The 25,865-nt window shown below is 43.9% G+C and overlaps 2 protein-coding genes across 2 annotated transcripts; one reads left to right on the forward strand and one right to left on the reverse strand.

Moving 5' to 3' along the window:
• Window positions 1-13,163: 13,163 nt before the first annotated feature.
• Window positions 13,164-16,992, forward strand: LOC119278918 (eukaryotic translation initiation factor 4E-1-like). The gene is made up of 5 exons (XM_037560295.1): window positions 13,164-13,513; window positions 14,944-15,109; window positions 15,197-15,322; window positions 16,457-16,522; window positions 16,605-16,992. The coding sequence occupies exons 1-5, from the start codon at window positions 13,275-13,277 to the stop codon at window positions 16,653-16,655; spliced, it is 648 nt and encodes a 215-aa protein (XP_037416192.1). The 5' UTR covers window positions 13,164-13,274; the 3' UTR covers window positions 16,656-16,992.
• A 402-nt stretch (window positions 16,993-17,394) lies between these two features.
• LOC119278919 (malignant T-cell-amplified sequence 1 homolog) lies at window positions 17,395-21,083 on the reverse strand. Its single transcript, XM_037560296.1, has 8 exons — window positions 20,931-21,083; window positions 20,445-20,526; window positions 20,258-20,325; window positions 19,882-19,979; window positions 19,013-19,149; window positions 18,635-18,702; window positions 18,077-18,140; window positions 17,395-17,677 (listed from the first exon to the last, which is right to left on the reverse strand). Exons 1-8 carry the CDS (start codon window positions 20,939-20,941, stop codon window positions 17,660-17,662), a joined length of 546 nt encoding a protein of 181 aa, XP_037416193.1. The 5' UTR covers window positions 20,942-21,083; the 3' UTR covers window positions 17,395-17,659.
• Between the last annotated feature and the right edge of the window lie 4,782 nt (window positions 21,084-25,865).

The raw sequence follows: 25,865 nt of genomic DNA on the forward strand, positions 1-25,865 counted from the left end.
CCGCGGGCGGCCCAGCCCGGCCCACTCCGCCCTTCGTCTGTCTACTACCTGCCGCCGCTGCTTCTTCCCCTGACAAAAAAAAGAATCAGCTACTTCTACATATATGTACTCCATTATTTATTTTTTTGCGAGGGTAAAGGGAGTTTTATTGCAAAGTTATAGAGTTACAGTCGAGAGGCCACAAATCCTCGATAAAAGGTGGAACTGAACGAAGCCAAACAGCAGTGGCTCGCTCCGTACGGCTGTAACAAGCCAAACGATCGGCAACTCTTGTACACGACTAATCTTCTGAGGTACAAACTCCCTACTACCAGCTAAATACTTAATCTCTAGGGCTAACTGGCCATAAGCTGACCGTCGTAGAGCATTTGTTGATAGGCAGGATAAAGCTTCCAGGGAATCCGATTGCAACACCACCGGTGAATTTGAGTGATGTACAGCCATACCTTGCATCATTGCATGTAGTTCTGCCTCAAGTGGATCGTTGCAGTGGAAAATATATGTATTTGTATGCCGCAAATAAGATTGAGCCCTCACTGTCCCGGAGAACACACCCGGCCGCCGCGGAGCCATCTTGTGGGTTAAACGAACCATCCAAGGACAGGGCGACCATACCCCGCGCCGGAGCCGGCCATGGTACAGCGGCCACAACCATCTTTTGGCGCGTCACCACCTGTGGCGCCGAGGGCATCTTGCCTTTGATAATCTCCTCCGCTGAAAACTTGCCCGCGAGGTTGATGGATTTATAGTAACTATCCAAGAACTCGACCGATGCAGGCATGGGTGGGGCTTCCTTACCGTGATAGCAGTCGTTGCGTATCTGCCATATCCGTCAAATCAGCATAATTACCATGTCACGAACCATTTCTGAAAAGGAATCAAGTAGGAGCATTAGCCATTCCTTCCCAGTATGAATGAGGCGATCGTCATCCGGAAGAGGCCATCTACTACGCAAGTTGATCCACAAAATTCTTGCCTGAGTGCAGGTGATCAAGGCATGAAAGGTAGACTCCTCCTCTACCCCACAGATAGGGCAAAGTGAGTGTGTGGCCAAATGTCGGTAATCCTTACACTGTTGAGTCGCTAGGGTACCCCTAACCACTCGCCAAGCTGTGATCTTCATTTTCTGTGGTATGTTGGATGCCCAAATCCTGTTCCACAACGAGCGGTTCCCTTCAGGGTCTGAGCTAGAAGAACCACCCGCAAAGGCCGTGTTATGATCACATGTGGCTAATCTGTAAGCACTCTTCAGCGTAAAGTTCCCGCTCTTCTCCGGGAACCAGTACAAGAAATCATTCCGCATACAGGGCGAAGCTCTGATCTTTGTTATATACTGTACGCCCATAGGCCAAAAAAATTCTTGAAGGCGGTCCACCCGCCAAGCCCCGTTTTCATCAAGAAGGCAGAAGGCAGAAGGCAGAAGGGCTGAAGTTTTTGGTTGTATGAACCCTAGCAAGGGCAAGCCACCGAATCCTTTCCTGGATCTCAGGGTCGTCCTCATCAATCTCAACATCAGCAAACTCTTCCTCGTTGAGATCTAGTTGATCAAAGAAATCTCCCAGATGCGATCCTGCAGCCACGGCGGTGCCGCCGCCGTTCGTGGTGGAGTTGGCATCAAAGAGAGACGCCATCCCAGAGTCCTGGACCCGTCGCGCGATCGTCAAGGGGATTGACGACTACAGATGTGGGTTGCAGCAGTCGGGGAAGGGTATAGGCGGTTGAAACTCAGAGGCGATCGGAATCGCCTAAGAGGAGAGAAACCCTAGCCACCTCGGGCGTAGGGGAGAAAAGTTCCGGTTGCTATATATGTACTCCATTATGTATGTGTTCTTTTTTTTGCCGGTAATATATGTATGTGTTCGTAAATAGTATATGAGCTGGCTACCGTTGCTCATCTAGGAGAAGAGCTACAACGTTAGCGACGGCCTATGTATTTTTTCAGATTTGTGTATGATCTTTCTTTTTTCATTTTATATTTTACTACATTGCTCATGGAAGCTTACCCATCATGTAAATCTTGGTAAAATATCATAGCAACTCACGATAATTTTGAATCGAATGTGCTCCTTTTATTCATCGGTGCCCATTATAGAACTGGATTTCATATCTTGCTCTAGATCTCTAAAGCCCTATGATTCTTGGATTGTTGGGAAGCGAAGTCTTCATATTTTGAATATAAAATATTAAGAAATGAATTGGACTTCCCGGGGGCATTTTCTTTTCGCTAAGGATGCCAAGGAAAAGAAATCATATGCCCAGCCATGCTTCTGGTGCTACTTCTACTATGCGGGCATGTGGACGCGCAGGTTGTGATCAGACTAGCCATGGCTTTTGAGACATCTTCGTGCAGTGAGTCTCCTCGTCTCCAGGGGTTAACTTCGAGCTACGATGGCGATTCCGATGTGGCAGCATGTCGAGGCAATGGTGGTTGATCAGCCCTCTTTGATTTACCCATCGGCGAGTTCCGGGCTTCTCCTTCGAAGGAAAACAAAGACTAGCGTATATGAAACTTTGGACATCTTGATTGGAGAGGACCGGTCGTGTGCACCCACAATATCAGCATAACTAGATTCACCGGGTATCGCGAAGCTCTGTTTTTGTTGACACGCTGGGACATGTCTGCACCAAGATTTCCAAGGGATCAACATATACGGAGAATGTCATGACGTGATTGGAGGACCTGCAAGTGGCAAAGACGGGGTCTTGGATGCGATGAAGACTTTGCTCCGTCCAGATCGGGCACGAGTTTCTGTGAGCCTGGTCATACGTGACTTGTAGTAGTAGCCTCCGTAAGTGGGGACAGCAGCATTGGAGGACTTCTTTGTTGGTAGTGCTCCTTTGAGTACCGAGTCGTGATTTCCAGGGTGAAAACCCAAGGTCTGGCCTTTATTGGTTGTGCCTGGCAGTGGCCTTGTTGAAGGCATTGTTTTGGGAACGCGGCCTTTCTCCAGGGTGAAAACCTACGATCTTTGATCGGGCAACGACAATGTTTGTGCATTGTTTCCTTCCTGTAGGCATTGCTTTTGGAGAACCTTCTTTGTAGTCCGGGTGTTGTCTTTGGTGGTGGTTAGAGTGCTGCTACTGCGGGTGATTGATTATCGGGGCAGGGTCTTTTTTCTTTTCTTTATTTTTCTTTTTATTTTATTTTTTGGTTGTGTGCATTATGGATGTTTTTGGTTATCTTGTTGGTGCAGATGCTAGGTGTAATTGATATCTGTTTGATATTAATATATTCCCCTTTTCAAAAAAATGCACCTGAGGAGACAATTACAATGAAATTAGTAACTTGTTGGCCTACTTTAAATGTTTAATTTTCTCAAATCTATATCCAGCATAACCCAAGAGAAGCCACCATGGTTGGAGCTTTCATTGCCATCCATCCATCTCCTTCCACACCAAAAAGAGAAAGATGGAAAGTACGCAGATATAGCTTCACATGCCCAACAGTAAAACATTAGATACTAAGTATAAAAACACAGTTTAAACAGCACCCAGAGCAACCAAGGGCATCAACACCCACGGCGTGCACCGCGCCATCCACCCCGCTAGTACATATAAAAAAATCAGCCACTCACTACAAGAAATATGTCAACTAGTGACCTTCTGTCAGTGATCCTGGAAGAATTGGTCATAGATCTATGAACATTTGAGACCAATTGGTCAAAAGCTGTTCGGGGCCTCCAAACCCTAAACCATTGCGACCATTTTGGTCAGAAAGGTCATAATTTCCTTACACGAAATGGTCATAAAGCAAACAGCGTTGGTCCGCTGCCTTATTTCTTGCTGATCATGACCAATATAGATGGTCATAGCCTTGTAAATTATGGTGGGTTGTGATGACTAGGAGCCATCTCATCAGTTTTGCCTATGTGTCATGTCCATGTGTCAATTTTTGCCCTAGGTTGTGAAGCAACCTATATTTTTGTCATTCAAAAATTCCCAAAAAAATCTTATAAATTGTTTGGATCATATCTTCATCAAATATGTCAAAAACCTTCCTTGCCTAGTTCAAAAATATTTCAACAATATTCATTTTCCTATTATGTTCAGAGCAGCACTTTGTGAAGGAAGTACCACTTTGGCATGTCCAAATGGTATCCATTTTCTACAGTGCTTTCCTATGCCCAAATAACTATCCTCCACCAAATGCCAGCTCAATCCATTCATTATTTTGAGCACAGCTTCAACATTCGTATTTATGTCCAGTATGGTACTTTGCAAAGCAAGTACCACCTAGGCTCCTCCGTTTGAGCTGAAAATTTGTGAAGACGGTCTTCTTAGTAACTGATCATCCTCAGCCAAAACTCACGCCCATTAGCCATGTGCATTTCTCGTACCACAAATCAAACACTTGGCTGCTTATTCATGTTTGAGCATCGATCGGTCTCCTCGTGAGAATCTTATGTTGTGATTTTCTTCCTAGAACCTACCTGGGGAGTGCCCAACCCACTAGACATGCCTAGGCCGCCCAGAACACATGGCAACGCCACGGTCACGCGGTGACCACGCGGCGGGTATGCGAGTTTACGCGCTCTAGAGTTGGGACCCTCGGCCACTGTCCAAACCTCGACATGTCGCTACCAAACCATGTATTTATGATTAAATAGGTACTTATGTAACTATAAATGATTTTTGGAAAAAATAAATAGCAAACTATGAGGCAGTTGCAGTTAAAATTTGACCCGCTTCCTACTAAATCGGCGGGAATTTGTCTTTTTCACCAGAGGTGGATCAAAAATTTTGACACCCAACCATTTTGTCAATTGTGCATTAAATATGGCCTAGTATTTTAGAAAATTGATTTGGTCCAATTTTGCAACAAATATATGGTAGGTCCTTCACAAAAAAAACTCATTTCAAGCACTCGGAAAATGGAAAATGAATTTTCCGTGCAAAGAAAATGAAAACTCCCTTAGGCAACGTTGTTTGGAATTCCAAGATGCACCCTTGTGCACAATATGAGATCATTTGAACAAACTATGCCATGAATGTGGCCATAAGATTGATCATTTGGCTTGAAAGTCATGAATCTTCACGCATGATAGCTCATTTCTGAGAACACTTTTTTAAAATAATTGTCGTATTACAAGTTTATTATTTTTCCTGGAAAATTGGTCACATATAATGACACAATGCGAAAGTTTTCCAATTTTTTGATTTTTTTTGAATTTTTTATGCCTGCTCAAAATGCGGTCAAAACGGCGGGAATGACCGTTTCTAGCTAGTGGTTGAATCTTGGAAAACTTTTGATGTTTCTCTAATTAAATAGATACTTATGTACCTAGAAATGATTTTTGGAGAAAATAAAGAGCAAACTATGAGGCAGTCGCAGTTCAAATTTGACCCGCTTCCTACTGAATCGGCAGGAATTTGTCTTTTTCATTAGAGGTGGATCAAAACTTTTGAAACCCAACCATTTGGTCAATTATGCGTTAAATATGGCCTAGTGTTTTATAAAAACTATTTGGTCCAATCTTGCAACAATTATTTGGTAGGTCCTTTACAAAAAAACCTCATTTGGGGCACGCGAAAAATGGAAAATGACTTTTTCGTCCAAAGAAAATGAAAACTCCCTCAGGCAACATTGTTTTCCATTCCAATATGCACCCTTGTGCACAATATGAGATTATTTGAACAAACTATGCCATGAATGTGGCCATAATATTGATCATTTGGCTTGAAAGCCATTAATCTTCACACATGATAGCTCGTTTCTAAGAACACTTTTTAAAAGAATTGCCGTATTACAAGTTTATTATTTTTCCTAGTAACTTGGTCACATATAATGACACAATACGAAGGTTTTTCATTTTCTTATTTTTTTTGAATTTTTTATGCCCATTTCAAAATGCGGTCAAAACGGCGGGCATGACCGTTCCTAGCTAGTGGTTGAATATTGGATTTTTTTGGTGTTTCTCTGATTAAATAGATACTTTTCTACCTAAAATGATTTTTGGAAAAAATAAATAGCAAACTATGAGGCAGCTGCAGATCAAATTTGACCCGCTTCCAACTGAAATGATGGAAATTTGTCTTTTTACCAGAGATGGATCAAACTCTTTACACCCAACCATTTGGTCAGTTGTGCATTAAATATGGCCCGATATTTTAGAAAAATGAATTGGTCCAATTTTACAACAATTATTTGGTAGGTTCTTCAGAAAAAAACCCTCATTTTGGGCACTCGAAAATGATTAAAAATAGCTAGAAAGATCAAAAATGCATACAAATTGGTCCTCATCCATAAAATGTTGTCTAAATCTAGTGAAAATTTGTGTGGTGCCCTTTTGCAAAATATTTTTGATAGCTTCTTCATAAAATACCTCAATTTTTAGTACTTGGAAACTATTTTAAATCACTGATTTTCTGAACCAATCAGAACTCTTCCCACGGATCGATGACATGGCGCCCATCCATCCATCCATCCATCCATCTCTTCATCCCACATCCATCCATCCATCTATCTACAAAAAAAAGACATACCCTCACCCGCAGCCCAAACCCTAGCTAGCTCAGATCCCCCCCATCGCACCCCTCCTCCCTCGTCCCCATCTCCTCGCCACCACCGCCACCTACTCCCCATCCCCTGCACCACTCCTCGTCGCCAACCTATGGTGCCCGATGCCGCCCGATTCCTGCACCCCCCGACGGCGCCCGATGCCCTCCCCTCCGCTCCATCCTCCCCTTGGACAAGATCCAGCAAGCACGTCCCACACATCGACCGCGCCCTCCCACCCACACATCGCCGTCGCCACCCACCGTCCCGTCTGACCTCGCTGCCGCCACCCACCGCCCAGTCTGACCTCATCGCTGTTCGCCGCTCCCGGTCTCTTCCCTCCCACACCCGCCGCCCCCTTCCTCTCCTCCTCCCATCAGAAGAGAAGAGGGATCTCGCGCGGATCACACCAGGGCGTCGATCTGGACTTCCGTCTGCACGAGGGGACGCGTGAAAGCAGGAGGGGCGTCCATGGCACTCGCATCGGGCTCCGATAGTGGCGGAGGGGGGAGCGACTTCTCCGTGAGGGTGATAGGCTCCAACTTCGCAGTGGACGACGGCGCGGCGCTCCTCGCCTCCCCTACCGACCGCGAGGTGTGGCACGACTACGTCCCCGACCTCGACGACGACTTCTCCGACCTCGAGGAGCTCCAGGTGGTCCGCGTGCAGGGCGCGGACAGATCCGGCCGGCCCGTCATCCGGGTCATCAGCAAGTTCTTCCCCAGTGTGCCAAACCCCTTCCCGCTGCTTTCCGTCCTCTCCTCATCCTAGGATTTATCGGGTGGTGGTTGGGGATTGCTGGTTCGTGTCTAGGGTTTGGTGCGAGTCATTCCATGAATTCTTTGTTGTTAGCTCGTAGTTGCATTCCTTGAGTTGGTATGAAGTGGAAAATGCATGCTATACTTAGGATTTCAGCATATCTATGTCTCAGCAATTAGCTAATTCTACTTTGTTGGAGATGCACCTTTCATGATTGTTCATCTGGATAGTAATCTGCTTTGTCTGTGGCTTCTTTGCTAGTGGTACCATGCCCTATTGGTCTAGTTTTAGGTTTCATGACAGATTCGTTTTGTACTACTTATTTCCCATAATCAGTTGGCAGCATACCATTTTGTAAGGAAACTAGCACAACAGTTTGTATGTTACTTCTTTGCTGGTAGTGGATGATTCCTTTCCATGTCATATTAGCCTGACTTCCCGTTGGATAACCAACCCGCTCTCCTGCCGTGCTCGCTGCTGCTATTTAGATTGAGAGAGAGAGGGGTGCTGATTAGTGTAGTTTGTGATTGAGAGAATGCTTGCTGCTGCTATTTGTGCTTACTGATTGATTATACAGTGATTGACATGCTGCTATTTCTACTTGTTGATGTTATTGTTGCCATCCGATGCATATTGTTGTGATCCGTAGCTTACTGCCTTGCCTGCAGGTGTTGTGCCGGCGACCGGGTTCGGAGCGCTCAGCTCGAAGGTGGCCGAGCACTGGTATGAGGTCTACAAGATGGACAAGCAGGGGGCCAACCTCTGGTTCATCTACTGGTGGGAGGACAAGGTTTCTTCTGACTCTGAATGTTAGGATGGTCAATGTAATAGTCCAGTCTGTAGTGTAAGGTTTTGGATTGGAAACTCACTGTGAAGTTTGGCTCTTAGGCTTGCTTTTGCTGCCATTTTTTATTGATGAATGAATTACCTTTTTCTGATTGATCCGAAATGCCATCTTATCTCTAGCGCAATGGGAGTTAAAATGTTTGTTCAGACAATATAGTTTATGCTATGATAATCACTGTATTGTTTGTAGTATGGAATTTGCATTCTGTAATGGGACTGGAGTTTAGCTCTTTGTCTTGCTTTTTCTGTGCCCTAGAGACGAATACAGCGGCCCTAGAATAATACCTGCCGCTTTATTAGCACTTCCAAGTAAGCGCCGCTCTCACTGTTGCCATCTACTATGTGTAATTAGGAGTAGGGCATGGTCCTCTTGCTTGTGCTACACAAGGATTTGTACTGCATTGCTGCTGAAACTGCTGAAACATGATGCTGCGATTGCCAATTTTTTTGTCTTAATGCCCATCTGTTGTTATTTGCTTGGGGTGTTTTTCATTAAAATACAAACAGTGGCTGTTCTAAAATTCAAGCTATTGAAGAATGATGATAAAATACTTTTTTAAACAGTGGGTCGTGGCTTAGTGTAATTCATGTACCAGTGCATTGCTTGGCGTAAAATTACAGCAGTACACATAGGTATGCAATGAAATGCTTCTAGTATCTTACACATGTATATTTGACATGAATGTGTATTGCTTGGCTTAAAGTTGCAGCAACCATGTGCTTCGATGCGCGGCGCTTCGTCGAACTGGCTGGACCGCGGCAATCCCCGGAGCTGGAGCGGGAGGAGGCGACGAGATGCTGCTGCTGCGGTTGCGTCCTCGGAGGCAGCTGCTGCCCCTAGCCAACCTCACCAACCTTCGGCGTCTGCCATGAACTCCGCGCATGACCCCTTCTACATCGTCCGGGAGGAGATCCAGGGCTTGGTAATCCCCCCATCCCCATCTGCCCTCCCTCCCCTGCGCCCCTTTCTCTTCCTCTAGTTGCAATTTTTCATATGATGCAGCTGTTTATTTGGCTGCGCCTTGGCATACTGTCAGCTGAAAATTGCTTCTGTATTTTCTACTCCAGTACTATGGCTGAGGCAGTGACCAACTTGGTAGGTAGTACTAGCTGAGAAAATTCATGATGCTAGCTGGGAGCAAAAACATTATAGGCTTAGTTGTTGTATTGGTTCTGTTGTTGTATGGGGATATATGCATAGATATGTAACATGTGGGTTCCAAGCATGCTTCCGAGAAAAGTAAAATTATATATCCAATTTAAAAATTGTACATCTACCGTTCTTGTGGAATGCAAGTTATTTTAGGTAGTAAGAGTGTGCAGGGCAGGTCATCAAGTGCACGACTGCTAGTTTGCTTACTAGCTCTGTTCTATTGGGATATGTATATGTATGTGTGGATTTTAAGCATGGTTCCTATAGATGTGATAAGTGCATACCATTGCAACTCCTCTTTGTCTGGTATTATAAGGCCATTTGATTGAATGCTTGAAGTGAATGTGCTTCTAAGTCTCATGTAGTTTCAGAAACACATGCATTTATCCATTTCTTTGTCTGCTCTTGTGAGCTCTTCCCATTGGGAAACTTGGCTAGCTGCCCATATCAATTGATGAACTATACTATTATCCACTGCTTTTAATCAGTTGATGATGCATATTCAGTTTGGCTGATTTTGTTACATACATACATACATGGCTTTGTTTTGGTCTGGCAACTCAACTGTGATGCCATTGCTGCTGCTCTGTAGAACTTTTGTATGTTTAGAGCATGCATCCTAATTGTCAATCTTGAGTCTGCACTTCTGTATGTTTTTGATGTCAAACACTTATGCATGACTAATTGTTAAGTTGATACAATTTCTTTAGTAGACAAGCTTGGAAACTTAGACTACAGACTGTTAAACTGCTACTGATTTAGACTACAAATTTTTTAATCTTAGACTACTGGTTTATCTATGTTTCATATCATGGATTTGATCTGTACCATGCATTACACATGTGTTGATACAATCATATAGCTTATCTGATCAAACAATCTGTTCATGTTATCTTTACCTGCTGCTCTTATACCTTACCAAAACAAAAATAATTCTAACCAGGAGTAGATTTTTTTTTGTTCAGATTTTGTATTTATTACTGCTCACATATTGTCGTGATTTACTTTTTGTACTGAATAGATCTTTCTGATATTCACAGGTTTTAGCGATCAGCCGTAGCTCTTTCATCCAAGGTGCATGGTGCAACCGAGGACAAGCACTTCATGTCCAACCAAGGTGCATGGTGCTTGCAATTGACGAATAGGAGGTCTATGAAATTTGAAGTTCAAAGCTGGATAGCCCTATTTAGCAAAGAGTCGTCTCTTTTGTTTGACTGTAATAGACTATAAATATTGTTATATTGTACTCCCTCCGTTCGGAAATACTTGTCGGAGGAATGGATGTATCTAGACATATTTTAGTTCTAGATACATCCATTTTTATGCATTTGTGCGACAAGTATTTCCGTACGGAGGGAGTAATAGTAGGCATATTTGGATTGTAATAGACTATGTACAGATTGTAGTAGACTTAGTTAGTGTTATTTGATGAACTACATTTGTACTGTTCCGTTTGAAATATTGATTATGTACGTGATTTGAAAATGTGTGGAATGAAAACGTGACTTTTGGGACCCACTTATGAGAATAATCTGAGCAATTTTGAATTTTCTGTCAAGTGGGCCTAATGTGTGAGAAGATGACAATGGGACCAGCCCCAAAATATAATGGCCCAAACAATTTTAAAAGGCCCCGGCCCAGAAATAAATAAAAGACTGAAATGAAAAAAACAATAAATGGGCTGAATTAATGGGCTCGGCCCATATAAACACCGAATTGGACCAAGTTGATTCTTGTGCCACATCAGATTGCCACGTCGGATGCCTACGTGGCCTGGGGAGGCTGCTAGTGACCAAAACAAAACAGTAAGCATATTTTGGTCGTAAACGTCTACAACCTTCTCACAGAGAAGGTCAAAAATATCAGTTTACGACGGTCAATTTTTGACCTTCTGTTTTTGGTCACAAAAATGTCACAAATTGAAAATAATGACCTTTCAGTGACCAACAGCGGTGGTCACAAGTTGACATATTTCTTGTAGTGACTTCCCCTGAAAAAAGGAAGAAGAATCAGCTACTTCTACATATATGTATGTGTTCGTGAATACATACGAGTTGGCTCTCTATTGATTATAAGTAAAAAGAGTAACACGGCTTGAAAGAAAATGCAAAAGAAACGGCCGATCAATGTAATCTTCTTCAACAAAAATAAAAGAAAAATCACACTTCTCTAAAGTTGTGTCATGATGTCTCAGCCACATGAATCTTCTCGGACAGCAGGCGCGGTCAACAATCTTCAAATCATTCAAAAAGGTCACATGAATCTTGACTTTTCGTTATGTGTATGATAATTGTTCTACATTAGATCAACCAAACACACAAGGGTCTGAAGAAATACATAAATGATGCAAGCTCCTCGCATGCTCGACGAATTAATTGTTTCTAGGTTAAAAAAAACACAAAACAAGAAAATAGGAGAAGCATGACCAAAACAAAACTTGGCTAGAGATCCGGAGGGAAAAGCCACATGGGAGGATATTTATCACCTCCGGACACATAGTGCCCCACTGACGTGACTCCCTCCTCATCTTTGTCAACACTTTCATCTTTCTTGTAGTACACATGACAACCATCACTATCCATACTCGTCAAGAACACCTTGGCGACATCGGGCAAACAATCCTTTTGTGGGTAGCAACTATGGTGGGAGTAATAGATGTGGTTTCTCTCCGGACTTCCATGCTCGCACGTCGACACATACATTGCCTTGGAGAACGTCGGCCCCAAGAATAAGGCTTGGTCACATAGGCTCTTCACATGTTCCAATTTATACGCGCCATGTCCGACATCAACTAACTCGAAAGCCACGAAAAAATGCCCCCTATTGTTGGGTGACCGCCAATCCCACCCTCTTTTCTTCCTCATCGCTATCATGATCTTGCCACCTAGCTCGATAATATACACGACACGCTCATCTGGACCACCATCACCCTGTAAGTACAACCACCGGTCTTGTATATCCAACCATTGAGGATCACCTTTGAACACGCCATTTTTGGTTAAGCCGACCTCAAACCTAACGATATTCATCGTTTCTAATATGAGGCAATAAAGATGGCCATTGCAAAAGGCAATATCCAAGACCGTCCTCCCAACAAATCCTTGCGGCGTCGATGCAGACTTCGGCCGGCCAAGTCCACAGATTGCGACTTCTGACCTACCAATGATGGCAGCAAGGATACAACCGCTCGAGGTGGGCGGCTCGGAGAATATTACCTTCAGTGGAACAAACAGGCTGGCGCGCGGGCGTAAACAGATGATATTCCTTTGCTTCGCCGAGAGCGGCACCTCAACACCAGAGAAAAGGTTCACTATCCTTAGCGGAGCTTCCGAGATGGCGGCCCATCCACCATCGTGGCTGCCAACGATGCGCCCGCCAACGGCCTCGCCCGGAAACCAGAAGCGCGACAGGATGGTGCCGTCCTCAACGCAGTAAGCGTGCTTCCCCTTATCGTTGCTCCCCGGATTAAGGATCAGCCACGGGTGGACACGTCCCTGCGGGTGCGTCAGCTTAACGGCGCGCCACGACGTGCACACGGCGGCGAGGCGGACACGGTCGCCGACGTTCGTGAGCTTGGCGTAGACCAGGCTGAGAATATCGTCGGGGAGAATTGACCACCTCTCCGGCGCCACCGCCGTCAATGTCCGGCCCTCGATGCTGCCGCCGGCGGCTGGCTTGTGCGTCGGCTCCTCCTCCATCTTTGTGTCCGTGAGCGTGCGCCGGCACGATTGTAATAGTCGATCGTTTATTGTTCGGTCCACGAGACAAACCATATAAGCGGTCGGTGACAAACCTAACCGGACGCGAGGATTGGGCTTTGATGGGCCTTGCGCTGGACCCGGCCCGGCCCAGCTCGGCCCACTCCGCCCCTTCGTTTTTCTACTACTAGTCTCCATCTGGGGCGAAGGCGAGACCAGACCTCACCACCGCCGCCGCCGTCGCCTGCTCTCCCCGCTCGCGCCGCCCGCCCTAGAAAAGCCCGCGACTTTCTCGCCGCCGCCAACCCCCGCCGCCGCAGGGATGGCCGAGGACACGGAGACGAGGCCCGCGTCGGCGGGCGCGGAGGAGAGGGAGGAGGGGGAGATCGCGGACGACGGGGACGGCTCCTCCGCCGCGGCGGCGGGGCGCATCAGCGCCCACCCGCTGGAGAACGCCTGGACCTTCTGGTTCGACAACCCGCAGGGCAAGTCCCGGCAGGTGGCCTGGGGCAGCACCATCCACCCCATCCACACCTTCTCCACCGTCGAGGACTTCTGGGGGTAGCGCCTCCCTCCCTCCCCTCATCCCCAACCCGATCCCCCTCTCGTTTATGTGGGTCGATTGGATCCTCTCCCCTAAGATTGATTGGCGTCGTCGCGGTGGCTGGCTGGGTGAAATTTTGTTGCTTCGATGTGCTAGGTTTAGTTAGTGGATGCGATTGGGAATAGGCAGGTAGCCATTGATTTTGCGTTCCTCAGTTTGTTGCGGTCCATGTATGAGGGGCAGCGCCGTGGGTATATACTGGTTATATGAGGCCCGGGTTTGCTTGTAGTAGGTTGCAAGTGAAATCGTCGTGCCGTTTTGTCCGGTGCGCGCGCCTGGGTTTGAGATTAGGAGGCTTGTATAACAGCTTATGTCACGTGATAGCAAGTACCGCGTGTTTCATAGGCAGTAAGTGGACACGCCGTGTTCTGATTGATGCATATCTGCAAGCTTGCTACTTGTTGATGCCTAATAGTAATTCATACTGTATTCATTCATACTCTTACCATGATTATTTGATGGACACGTCGTTGTAGTTCGTCTATTATTAGGCTTTGGTAGGTGACTAGATATTCTTATCATTAGAATTTGTGATGCATCCAAATGTATCTCTTTGTGCTTCTGTTAACCAATAATGCCGTTATTAATTTCTTGACTGATCACTCAATCACACATATGGTTGAAAAAATCTATTTCGTCATTTTCTTATTTCTCTTGTGCTTTCTATTTTATGAACTTTTCTAGCATCTATGGAAATGTTTTATCTTGATGGAAATGTTGGAAGATTTTTCTGAAATACTTGATATCGAAATTCGAGATTACGTTTCTTTTCCGGTTGTTTAGATTCAACAGCAAGCTTCGGTTTTAAGAATGATCATTCTATATGTGTAAATTAGTTGTCTTGAATTAGCCTATTGCTTCTAACAATGAAGGATATCCGAAGACTGTAAGTTAGATTCCCTGCAAGACATTCATCTTAAGTTGACGCAAGACGCACTCATAAATTATTTCTAGATATTTATGTTAGACTTTAGGAGGAACCAGTGTTACATACAGCTAAGATTACTAGAATACTCAATGTTCTATTGTAGTCTTGAGAATTTCTGAAGGTTAAGTTTGTGTAATATGGTACTCGTACTTGACACCTATAATCTAGTTTATATTAACTAAAAATACACTTATGTTTATGGATCTAGTTCAGAAATTTTCAGCCACCTGCAAGCATGCCATGTTCACAGATTCGAGATAGTCCATTAAGCTGCTGAATAGTGTGCATTGCGTGACACTGTAGCTTGTCTTCAGGATGATTTCTTTCGTGCAACTAGCTTGCTTCAGAAATTTGATTATGTCTGTTGATAATTTAATTTGCATTTTCATTTGTTTTGAGCTTTTGATATTATCTGTTGATATATTCCTTTTGTGTCTAACAAGTTGAGTGTTATTTCAGCCTTTACAACAATATCCATAACCCTAGCAAGTTGAATGTGGGAGCCGACTTCCACTGCTTCAAGAATAAGATTGAGCCTAAATGGGAAGACCCCATTTGTGCCAATGGCGGTAAATGGACCATCAGTTGTGGCAGAGGGAAATCTGACACATTCTGGTTGCATACTGTAAGGATCTTTTGCATCGTTTTTGTTGCAGAATTATCTTTTCTGTAACTTCCACCCTAATTCCCTTTTCACAAATATTATGTTTAGTTGCTGGCAATGATTGGTGAACAATTCGACTTTGGTGACGAAATTTGTGGAGCAGTCGTTAGCGTGCGTCAGAAACAGGAAAGAGTAGCTATCTGGACTAAGAATGCTGCCAATGAAGCTGCTCAGGTATGTATTATAAAATGCATACTATAAAACTGTTCTTTGATTGCAGGCAACAGCCATGTAGTTTAAACTGTCTCAGATATAAGCATGCATAATATATTGTGACCTGCATATAAAGAGGATGACCTGACTGTGTAGCCCTTTACAGTGTGATTGTGCTAAATGTCAGTATGTATGCAATGCTCCCATTTTATGTGCATAATTGAATTAACTTGTATTCCTGAAAGGATGTATGCAGTACACACCTTGAACAGCAGAACACTGTTGATGAAACTTGACCTGTTATCTTCTGGTTTACTGTGTTTCTATGTCTTCTTTCCCAAAATAAGTTTGTATTACAAGAAAGTTTCACTATTTCAACCAAATATTCCAGCTGTGCTATGTAACTCCTAAGTTATTTTAACTCTTCTTGCAACATACGCTCATTTGTCTGTTATTCTCCGGCTATATTTTTGTGTCAACTTGTGTAAGCATTTAATTGTGTTAGCATTTATTGACAGTGTCCTCTGTAGCATCATAAAGTGTGATACATTTAGGAGAACTCCAGGCCCCGCTTGGATGGCTGTTTTTGCTTTCTGCGTGTATTAAGACAGTTGTATCTTACCGGCCACCAATGAAATCCCACCGGAAAAAATACGGAGCCCTGGAGACGCTAATTTCTTACGGGTGTAAACGAAAGAACGATCATTTTGGGCTGCACCTAAAGGACCAACCAAGTGTGTTTTTCCAGCTGGAGGGGAAAAACAATTCGTAGCCGTATTTTATGCTGGTTTTGCCCTAGAAAACGGCCATCCAAGCGGGCCCATTGGATGGCAAGACATGTTTATTTGAAGCTCCATCGATAAATGTTCTTAACCCCCCAACATAGTTCTATTTATTTTCTATGATATGCACTCGTTCATTATCATTATGCCAAATACTCCCACGTCATTCTAAATCAATCATCAGAGGGTACCTGAGTAAATTCTATCACCTATCTCTGCGAAGTACAAATAGGTGAGGGAGTACTATTAACGGTTTTGTTTTCTGAGCTGCCGTGGATACATGAGCATATGTACTGTCTAGTTTCTGTTTGTATCATTTCCAGCCAATCAGCGTTTATTAGTTTCTGAGCACATTCCTTATTTTATTTACCAGATAAGCATTGGCAAGCAGTGGAAGGAGTTTCTGGACTACAGGGACTCCATTGGGTTCATTGTTCATGTGAGTCGCTTGCACCTAAGCCTGGATTGCATTGTGTCTTTGCTGTCACCGTCTGACATCGCCTCTTTCTGCTTGCTTGCAGGAGGATGCAAAGAGGTCTGACAAAGGCCCCAAGAACCGCTACACCGTTTGATCCCGCGACTCGTCGATCCTGAGAGCTTCCACAGCAGGCCTGCCTACTCTTGGACGCAAGAAGGTTTCTCCTGGAATAGCTTAGCTTGTAGCAGGCGGATGCTGTTTTCTGAAGGATTTATTATGTGTGTTTGCTGTGAACTGCTTGGAAGACATAATCTAACATCGTTGCGTTTGCCGTCGTCGTACTCCATAAGTCACATCTTAATTTATGAAGAGTTATATTTTGTGAGAAGCGATAACTCGTTTGAGCTGCAGTGTTTACACTACTGCTTTGTCCATCTTGAACGTGAGATGGTTTCAGTGCTGAAGATTGCTCAATTATTTGTCATTCTAAACTTGGAAGTCATGGTTGGAATTACAAAGGATCAGTTCACACTTCCTCTGTTCCAAAATACTCCCTCATCCGGAATTACTCGTCGGAGAAATGAATGTATTAGACATATTGTAGTATAAGGTGTAACAGTTTTTCACCTAGTTTTTCTAAAAGGATATCAACATCTAAGTATTCTTATATTTTATTTTTTTTGTATCATAGATGTTGATATTTTTTTCTATAATCCTGATCAAACATACACAAGTTTGACTTGCATGGAAATTGATACACTTTATATTTTGGAATGGAGAGAGTATGTCACAAGAAATTAGAGAAAATTTACTGCTTCTGTGGCAAGAAGACAGCACAAATGAAGCGTCACGAAACTCTGGGATTGCCGTGCCTTAGATAGAACCACAGTAGATAAAACACCAAATACAGTAAAGTTCACAACAGTGTATATTTCTGTTTTCGCGGGCATCATAAACAACAGGGTGTTCATCTGAACTGTTATTGGTAAAAGTGTAAATGGTCAGCCATATGGTGTCATATCATACAAGGTTCTCAGCGGCGGCATAGTACCAAACTAAGATAACTAAAGATTTCTCCCATGCGAAAACGACACATAACGCGCCTAGTTACAGTTCCATATGGCCTTGCCGCGGATTCTGCTTCCCACGGCGATCCTACTACTCAAGCCGCTCCATCTGCCAAATGAACAAAACAAAAGTTAGCAAAGTAGCATATGTGTTATGTTTCAAACTGAATCTCTGCTCTTTCTCTGCTCCCCAAGGAGTGAGCTTGCTGCGGCAATCATGAACATATTGCAAGGGTAAAAAGGGCTGGCAATCACCATCTGGTACTAATTGTCACAAATCTGGCAAAGCCACTTGATATGCGCTTCAGTTACAGCAACTAGTCCCTCCGTTTCTAAATATAAGCCCTTCTAGAGATTTCAACATGGACTACATACAGATGTATATAGACATATTTTAGAGTGTAACTCATCTTGCTCCATATGTAGTCCGTATTGGAATCTCTGAAAGGGCTTATATTTTAGGAACGGAGGGAGTATTTCATAAGGTAGAGGGAAAAGCAGAGAGTACCTTCCACAGGCCATCATTTAAATAGTGCATGTTGTCAACTCCAATTCCTTTGTTGATGGTGCTTCTGCAAAAGCTCAGGATTTAGGAGCAGCATTATCCACAGCCAAATGCAAGTCGTGGTACTAGCAAAGAATGTATGGGATGTAATATTCAGGAAGGATTAAGTTTATCAGTACATCTGCATAAGGTTCTGCTTTGTTGAGATTTAATTTGCAGGTACTATCACATAGTATTAAGATGTAAAGTAAGGAATACCAAAGGAGACCACCACAAATGTATTTTTTTTTAACATTTGGAAACATTAGGACCGAACCTGACTGAAACGTCAAAAAAGATGGAAAAGTAAACCATGAGCGCAAGGTTCATGCTTCACAAGTACTCCCTCCGTCCGGAAATACTTGTCGTAGAAATTGATGAAAATGGATGCATCTAGAACAAAAATTACATCTAGATACATCCATCTCCCCGACAAGTATTTCCGGACGGAGGGAGTATAATTTAGAGACTCTAGAGACTCCGAAGCACCACTAGTGATTAATAATTCAAAAAGGAGCTTACATGTCTTTCGCTGACATCTTTGTGAATCCAATCGCCAATGCGTGTTGCTTGCCTTCAGCCATTATAGCCTGAAAATTATAGTTTTGAAGAGACAAATAATTAGTCTGGTGGTTGGCATGCTCAGGAGGCTTTTTCATCATTTTAAAGTGTATTAGGATGCATAGTAACCAATATCAAATAATTACAATACTAAGAACTAGTGAAGTGCACTAATCTGCAGACAGCTAAATTTAACTCATGTGAAAATAATAGAAACAAAGACACTAAAATATAGCAATGTTATGTTGCTAGATATGACAGTCTACTGAAGCAGACGAGATTCCATTCGTACTGTATCTATAAATGGATGAACTGGAATTTAAAAGATTAGTCTTGTACCACTGGCGTTTCCTCCTCGACTTCATTGTCCAACACACCACCAGGCGATGTCAGTCCAGGGCACATTATGTTGGCACCAGAGAGAACAAACTTGATAGCACCTCTGTCCACTTGGAACTTCTTCATGATGTTAGGATCTGATCAAATGTTAGCATAAATTAGCAAAACAAAGGGGGTATTTTGGAATGCAGATTTTTCGCAACTGGCTATCCCTGCACCCCATGCTGAAAATATGCATCTTGAAGTTCAAAAAAAAAAAGGCTTTCGCAAAAAAAAAGTTTTGAAAAAATGGAAACAAAACAGGGACATACATATACATGTTATAACATGAACGCTTGCTTGTGAAAATTTGTGCGCAAATATGGCTTACTATGTGCTATTCAGAGAAGACAAGAAACAGGCGAATAGTTTACAAATTATCCACACAAATTTGTATTGTTGCTCGGTTCACAAATGGTCACGCTATTGTCTGATCCTTTTGTAAATGCCCATATTATAGCTGTCCATCTATGATATGTTCTGAAAATGGAAAAATTTGACAAGGGTTGCACCCGCAGCTAGTTGCACATTTTGGTTTCTCGACATTTTGATGTTTTGCATTTACAAATAACTCATATAATTTCCATTCTGTTTGACATTCTTCAAAAGGTAAATGTTAAGAGTGCTGGTGCTCCAATTCTCTAACAGATAGGCAAGCCCAAAAGCGCAGCCCGGTGCATGTAGCTCCCGCTTGCGCAGGGTCCGGGGAAGGGTCCAAACATATATATAAAAAAAAGAAGCAAATTCCATAGATAATGATGTACGTCACAGGGGAGAAACAACAGATGTAGCGATGGCATGCCAGAAAAAAATTGAGTGAAGAAAATTACACTGATGAAGAAGGCGCAGGGTTGGCATGTATGGGCCATCGCGGATGTTGAAGAAGAGTGGGACATTGTTCACCACCACAAGATTGAGATGATTTTGGCTAGGGAAAGAAACGATATGCATTAGTGCTTCGGAAAGGCCACAACTTGCAACTAAAAGTCTTTGCTCATCAATCTAATTTGCCAGCAATTAACTTTAGATATTCTGGCTTTTAGAAGTAGAAAGAACTGGGAAACAGCCAATGCAACTCTCAGCATGTCAGAAGCATGGCACAAACATAAAGGCAGGCTATTAAGCAATAAGCATGCTAACCAATAAATAAAGGTTGTTCAACAGACTATCAAGCAAGCTGAATCAGAAAGATGGGGAACCACTGACCATTTAACAACAATCATCGGCGACTTCTTCGGAAGCATGTCCTCCAGCAGAGGTTCGAGGAGAGGGTACTGCAACGAACAAACTTGCTAACTTCAGTATAGCTGAAGAGAAGAAGATAGCAGGGTCCGCAGCTGAAACAACAGATAGTAAATAGAGAGGGCTATGCGGATTATTTTTTTGACATAACCTCCTCGGCGATGCTTTGCCGGATCCTCCGCTGCACCGACGCCTTGACCTGATTCTGCCCGGATATGTCCTCGGAGGAGAACCTAGGGAGAAAAAAAAAGATGCAGTTTCTGTCATGGTAAAATAAAGTGCTTGACAAGGCACAAAAATCCTCCTGTATGGGATGCAATGGGGATTAGTGATGGCCACACCTGGGCCATCAAAAACCATCTGTGACCGTGATGCTGTCTACAATCAATCACAAGGCATGGAGAGGAGTACAGAGGTTGACACCATGCCAATTTGGTCAGCTGAAACGAGTTGCTTGTAAAGCCAATCGAGAGACTAGTGCTTCCGAGCCTGTGATTCGGAACGCGCCCCTCCCTCCCTCCTCTCTAGCTCTCTCCCACGACGGCAATGGCGCCTCTGAATCCAGTCCTACTTACGCGCTACTCGTCTACTTGGCTGCTGTTTGGACGGAGAAGGGATGGGAGGGGGGGGTACTCACTTCTTGAACATGGTGAGCGGCGGTCGGGGGCTCGGGGCGGCGCGGCGACGGGGGGTTGGGGAAGCGGCAGATCGACGCGGAGGGGCGGCGGCGGCGGGCGGCTCGATCTGGAGAAGGGGAGAGAGAGGTCGGCAGAGGAGAGAGGGTTCCGGCGTGGGCCCCGCCCGGGTGAGATGTGGGAGGTTACGCGGTGGGCCCACATGTCAGCGCGCAGTTGTTCTGGTTTTTCTCCCGGTTCTGTTCTTTGGGCTTTCAGCTTGCTTCTTCGGTTTTTCTGCGTGTCTTCCTCGGTTTTTATTTTTTATTTTCTTATTTTATTATTCGTATTTGGTTTTTTGTTTCTTTCTTTAGTACGTACTCCCTCTGTAAACTAAGATAAGAGCGCGATCTGCTTTCTTTTCCTTTGGTGGTCGCTTTGGTGGTGTCGGAGGAGAGGAACAGGCGCTGGTATTATGCATAGGATTATCCTATCTTTTCAGTACTGTAATGTCGGTGCTTACGTGCCTTGTAACTGGATCTTTATTTTATAAATGAGACACGTATTACCATGCAAAAAATAAATAATACGCTCTTATTTTGGTTTTTGGAGGTAGTACAGTGTTTTTCGTATTCGATTTTATTTTCGGGTTTTCTTGTACAATGTTATTTTTTTCATTTTCTTTCAATGCCTGTCTAGATTTCTCTACAGACATCGTATCTTTTTTTATATACGCCCAACATTTTTAGAGACAATTTTTTTAACTTAGAATTTTTTTAATACATATATTTAGCATTTTTTTCCTACATACTCCCTCTGTAAACTAATATAAGAGCGTTTAGATCATTATTTTAGTATTCTAAACGCTCTTATATTAGTTTACACAGTGGGAGTGCATGTAAAAAAAGTCGAATACACAATGAACATTCATTTAATTGCACAAAACATTTTTTTAAACTATGCAGACATATTTTTTCAATTGTACAATACGTTTTTAAAAATGTCACGAACACTATTTGGAAACATGTGAACATTTCTTTAGAATGCCCCGTACATTTTTATGAATGAAATAGAGCAATCTTTTAATCATGCAAACATTTGTTTTTACATCATATAAAAAATTTAAAAAATGTCATGAAACACTTTTTTGAAAACGTGTAAACATTTTCAAAATGTTAGAATTTTTATTTGATGCTGTCAACATTCTCAAAAAGCGCTCCTCCCACGTTGGGCCTGCCCATTTAGGGTGTCCTTTGGGCGAGGGCATAATCCGACTCTCCATATGCGAGAGTTGGCAGCGCCCTCGACTGACGGGTGCATGTTTGTTTCCAATGGTGTTTTTCCTTTAAAAGCCCCAAGACTCTAGTAAAATCCGCCCTTACAAAAACTTCCCTATAACAATAAGAGATTATAGAAAAGTCTCTGTAATAATCAGCACCATGCTTCTTCTACATTCACCGATGGTGCGATGCGTTGTGAGCAAAATTCGTTGTCACCTCTTCTAGGCTTCACTCTCACTAGAGCAACCTTGTTGAAATTCAGGAGGTTGACACGCATCGCAAAATTCGTTGTCACCTCTTCTAGGCTTCACTCTCACTAGAGCAACCTTGTTGAAATTCAGGAGGTTGTACAAAGCAGCATCGATAACTTCTTTTACATGAAAACATTCTAAGTTTATTCTATATTATTTAAGGGGAAGCAAAAAAAAGGAATAAAGGGGCTTTTGGCCCTTTCAACGAACACCTCGTGTGCGTCGCCGGAGGTCGCACTAGCTAGGGAAAGATTGAACCTATGGACGACTGGTATGGATCTAGAGCACGGGAGCTCGGTTAAGGTCGATTCGGTGGATGGATTTTTCCGGTGAGATGTGTTCGTGTGAGGAAGAAGACGCTAGAAGGGAGTGGATAAGGCAGGGGAAGGAATAAAAAGCAGAAGGGTTGGGAGTGCATGACGGGTAGCAGGGGAGCGTGGCCCCACATACTTGCATCGCTAGCGAGGTGACCGACCCAATTCTTAGTCGGCTGGCCGACACGAATCATTAGCCTTTTGACTAGTAGAGCGCCCGTGCGTTGCTACGGGTTGCAATACATATAAATGATCAAAGAAATGATTAAGGGCACATACAATGGTTGATATCACAATCTTAATCATGCCACACAACCTACAGATGACAAAAAGAATAATGTACAATGGGTAGTCTCTTAATCGTATCTCTATTGTCACAAATGAGATGAGAGATTTGTTGCTAAGAGATCATCTCTTAAATAAGAGATGTCAAAGCTTTTTCTTTAGTTTCTCTTTCCTCCACCTCAACATTTATCATATGTGGCACTGCAAAGATAACACCATTATATGTGCCCTAAGTTCATCTCCAATGTCAAAACTCATTTCTGTGTTCAGATTAATGTAGACCTGCAGTCACATGTTACCAAGCTAAGCTCACATGCGCTAAGTACTTGCAGATTGTAAAAGGTGCCCAACTAGCAAGGAATCGAATTAGAAAAGCTACCATTTTTAAAGAACAAAAGATGTATGTCATCTGACCTCTGGTGGATATTGCAATAGGATGATAAAATCAAGACAATGTCTACAATTCTTGAGAACAAATGAAACAACACAAAATGCAAAACTTATTGTGGATATTTAGAAAAAGTAAAAGAAACCTCTAACGTACATGCATGGGAGCCAGGCACGCCATACAACTGTTGGCAAGATTTGGTAAGTGCACTTTCTGTGGCTCCCGCCTGACATGACCAGCAGTATCTGCGTGTCTAGACGAAAGCTGCGGTTGCGCCAACAAACCCTGGAAGATTTGGAGGAAAATGGCAAGGCAGGGCAGGAGCATCGCCTAAGCGGGAGGATCATCTCGGTGGCAATGAGTCGTTGTAGCGCCCTGTACCCGGTTGTGTCTCCTCCGCAACTTCACATCATTCAGGAACAACATCGCTATTGCATCCAGCAATGGGAGGTTCTGCACGGGCGGCAGCGATGATGCCCATGGCAAGGATTGCACCCTCAGTGCAAAGTGGCGGGAAGGTGAGGTTAAGCACAACAACATGCATGGATTCCTTGAAGAATGATTCGGCCAATAACCACCGAATCAATAAATATGCAGTGTTGATTATCTATTACTTTGGGCAAATAAATAGTGACCAAAAATAGATAAGAGTTCCATCGCTTACTGAAATTGTAATTTACTCAAATGCATTTTCATATGGTATCAAGTAACCAAAATCAAGAAACAACACCGTTCCTAAAAGAACATATTGTATGCACATACCTGAGACTCAGACATGTTCATTTTCTTGCTCCAGTGGACCAGCCTGTTGAAAATATGCCCTAGAGGCAATAATAAAAGCATTATTATTATATTTCCTTGTTCATGATAATTGTCTTTATTCATGCTATAATTGTGTTATCCGGAAATCGTAATACATGTGTGAATAACAGACACCAACATGTCCCTAGTGAGCCTCTAGTTGACTAGCTCGTTGATCAACAGATAGTCATGGTTTCCTGACTATGGACACTGGATGTCATTGATAACGAGATCACATCATTGGGAGAATGATGTGATGGACAAGACCCAATCCTAAACATAGCACAAGATCGTATAGTTCGTTTGCTAGAGTTTTCCAATGTCAAAGTATCTTTTCCTTAGACCATGAGATCGTGTAACTCCCGGATACCGTAGGAGTGCTTTGGGTATGCCAAACGTCACAACGTAACTGGGTGACTATAAAGGTAGACTACGGGTATCTCCGAAAGTGTCTGTTGGGTGACATGGATCAAGACTGGGATTTGTCACTCCGTGGAGAGGTATCACTGGGCCCACTCGGTAATGCATCATCATAATGAGCTCAGAGTGACCAAGTGTCTGGTCACGGGATCATGCATTACGGTACGAGTAAAGTGACTTGCCGGTAACGAGATTGAACGAGGTATTGGGATACCGACGATCGAATCTCGGGCAAGTAACATATCGATAGACAAAGGGAATAGCGTACGGGATTGATTAAATCCTCGACATCGTGGTTCATCCGATGAGATCATCGTGGAGCATGTGGGAGCCAACATGGGTATCCAGATCCCGCTGTTGGTTATTGACCGGAGAGTCGTCTCGGTCATGTCTGCTTGTCTCCCGAACCCGTAGGGTCTACACACTTAAGGTTCGGTGACGCTAGGGTTATGAAGATATGTATATGCAGAAACCCGAATGTTGTTCGGAGTCCCGGATGAGATCCCGGACGTCACGAGGAGTTCCGGAATGGTCCGGAGGTAAAGAATTATATATATGAAGTGCTATTTCGGGCATCGGGACAAGTTTCGGGGTTATCGGTATTGTACCGGGACCACCGGAAGGGTCCCGGGGGTCCACCGGGTGGGGCCACCTATCCCGGGGGGGCACATGGGCTGTAGGGGGTGCGCCTTGGCCTAGATGGGCCAAGGGCACCAGCCCCTATAGGCCCATGCGCCTAGGGTTTCCACCATGGAAGAGTCCATGTGGTGGAAGGCACCCCTAGGTGCCTTGGGGGGGAGGGAAACCTCCCCTTGGCCGCCGCCCCCCTAGTAGATGCCATCTACTAGGGCCGGCGCCCCCCCTTGGCACCCCTATATATAGTGGGGGGAGAGGAGGGATTTTATACCAGCCCCTGGCGCCTCCACCTCCCCCCGTTACGTCTCTCCCTCGTAGTCTCGGCGAAGCCCTGCTGCTGTGACGCCCTGCATCCACCACCACGCCGTCGTGCTGCTGGATCTTCATCAACCTCTCCTTCCCCCTTGCTGGATCAAGAAGGAGGAGACGTCTCCCGTCCCGTACGTGTGTTGAACGCGGAGGTGCCGTCCGTTCGGCGCTGGTCATCGGTGATTTGGATCATGTCGAGTACGACTACATCATCACCGTTCTTTTGAACGCTTCCGTGCGCGATCTACAAAGGTATGTAGATGCATCTAATCAC

The sequence above is a fragment of the Triticum dicoccoides genome, chromosome 3B (assembly GCF_002162155.2).
Source record: "Triticum dicoccoides isolate Atlit2015 ecotype Zavitan chromosome 3B, WEW_v2.0, whole genome shotgun sequence".
Taxonomy (NCBI): domain Eukaryota; kingdom Viridiplantae; phylum Streptophyta; class Magnoliopsida; order Poales; family Poaceae; genus Triticum; species Triticum dicoccoides.

Excerpts from the sequence above, each read along its gene's own strand:
- LOC119278919 (XM_037560296.1), bottom strand. Across the intron at positions 20,326-20,444 it reads GGCAAAGCATCGCCGAGGAG|TACCCTCTCCTCGAACCTCT; the intron begins GTTATGTCAAAA and ends TGTTCGTTGCAG. Across the intron at positions 18,141-18,634 it reads AAGATGTCAGCGAAAGACAT|AAGCACCATCAACAAAGGAA; the intron begins GTAAGCTCCTTT and ends GAGCTTTTGCAG.
- LOC119278918 (XM_037560295.1), top strand. The coding sequence starts at position 13,275 with ATGGCCGAGGACACGGAGACGAGGCCCGCGTCGGCGGGCGCGGAGGAG. Across the intron at positions 13,514-14,943 it reads ACCGTCGAGGACTTCTGGGG|CCTTTACAACAATATCCATA; the intron begins GTAGCGCCTCCC and ends GTGTTATTTCAG. Across the intron at positions 15,110-15,196 it reads ACACATTCTGGTTGCATACT|TTGCTGGCAATGATTGGTGA; the intron begins GTAAGGATCTTT and ends TATTATGTTTAG.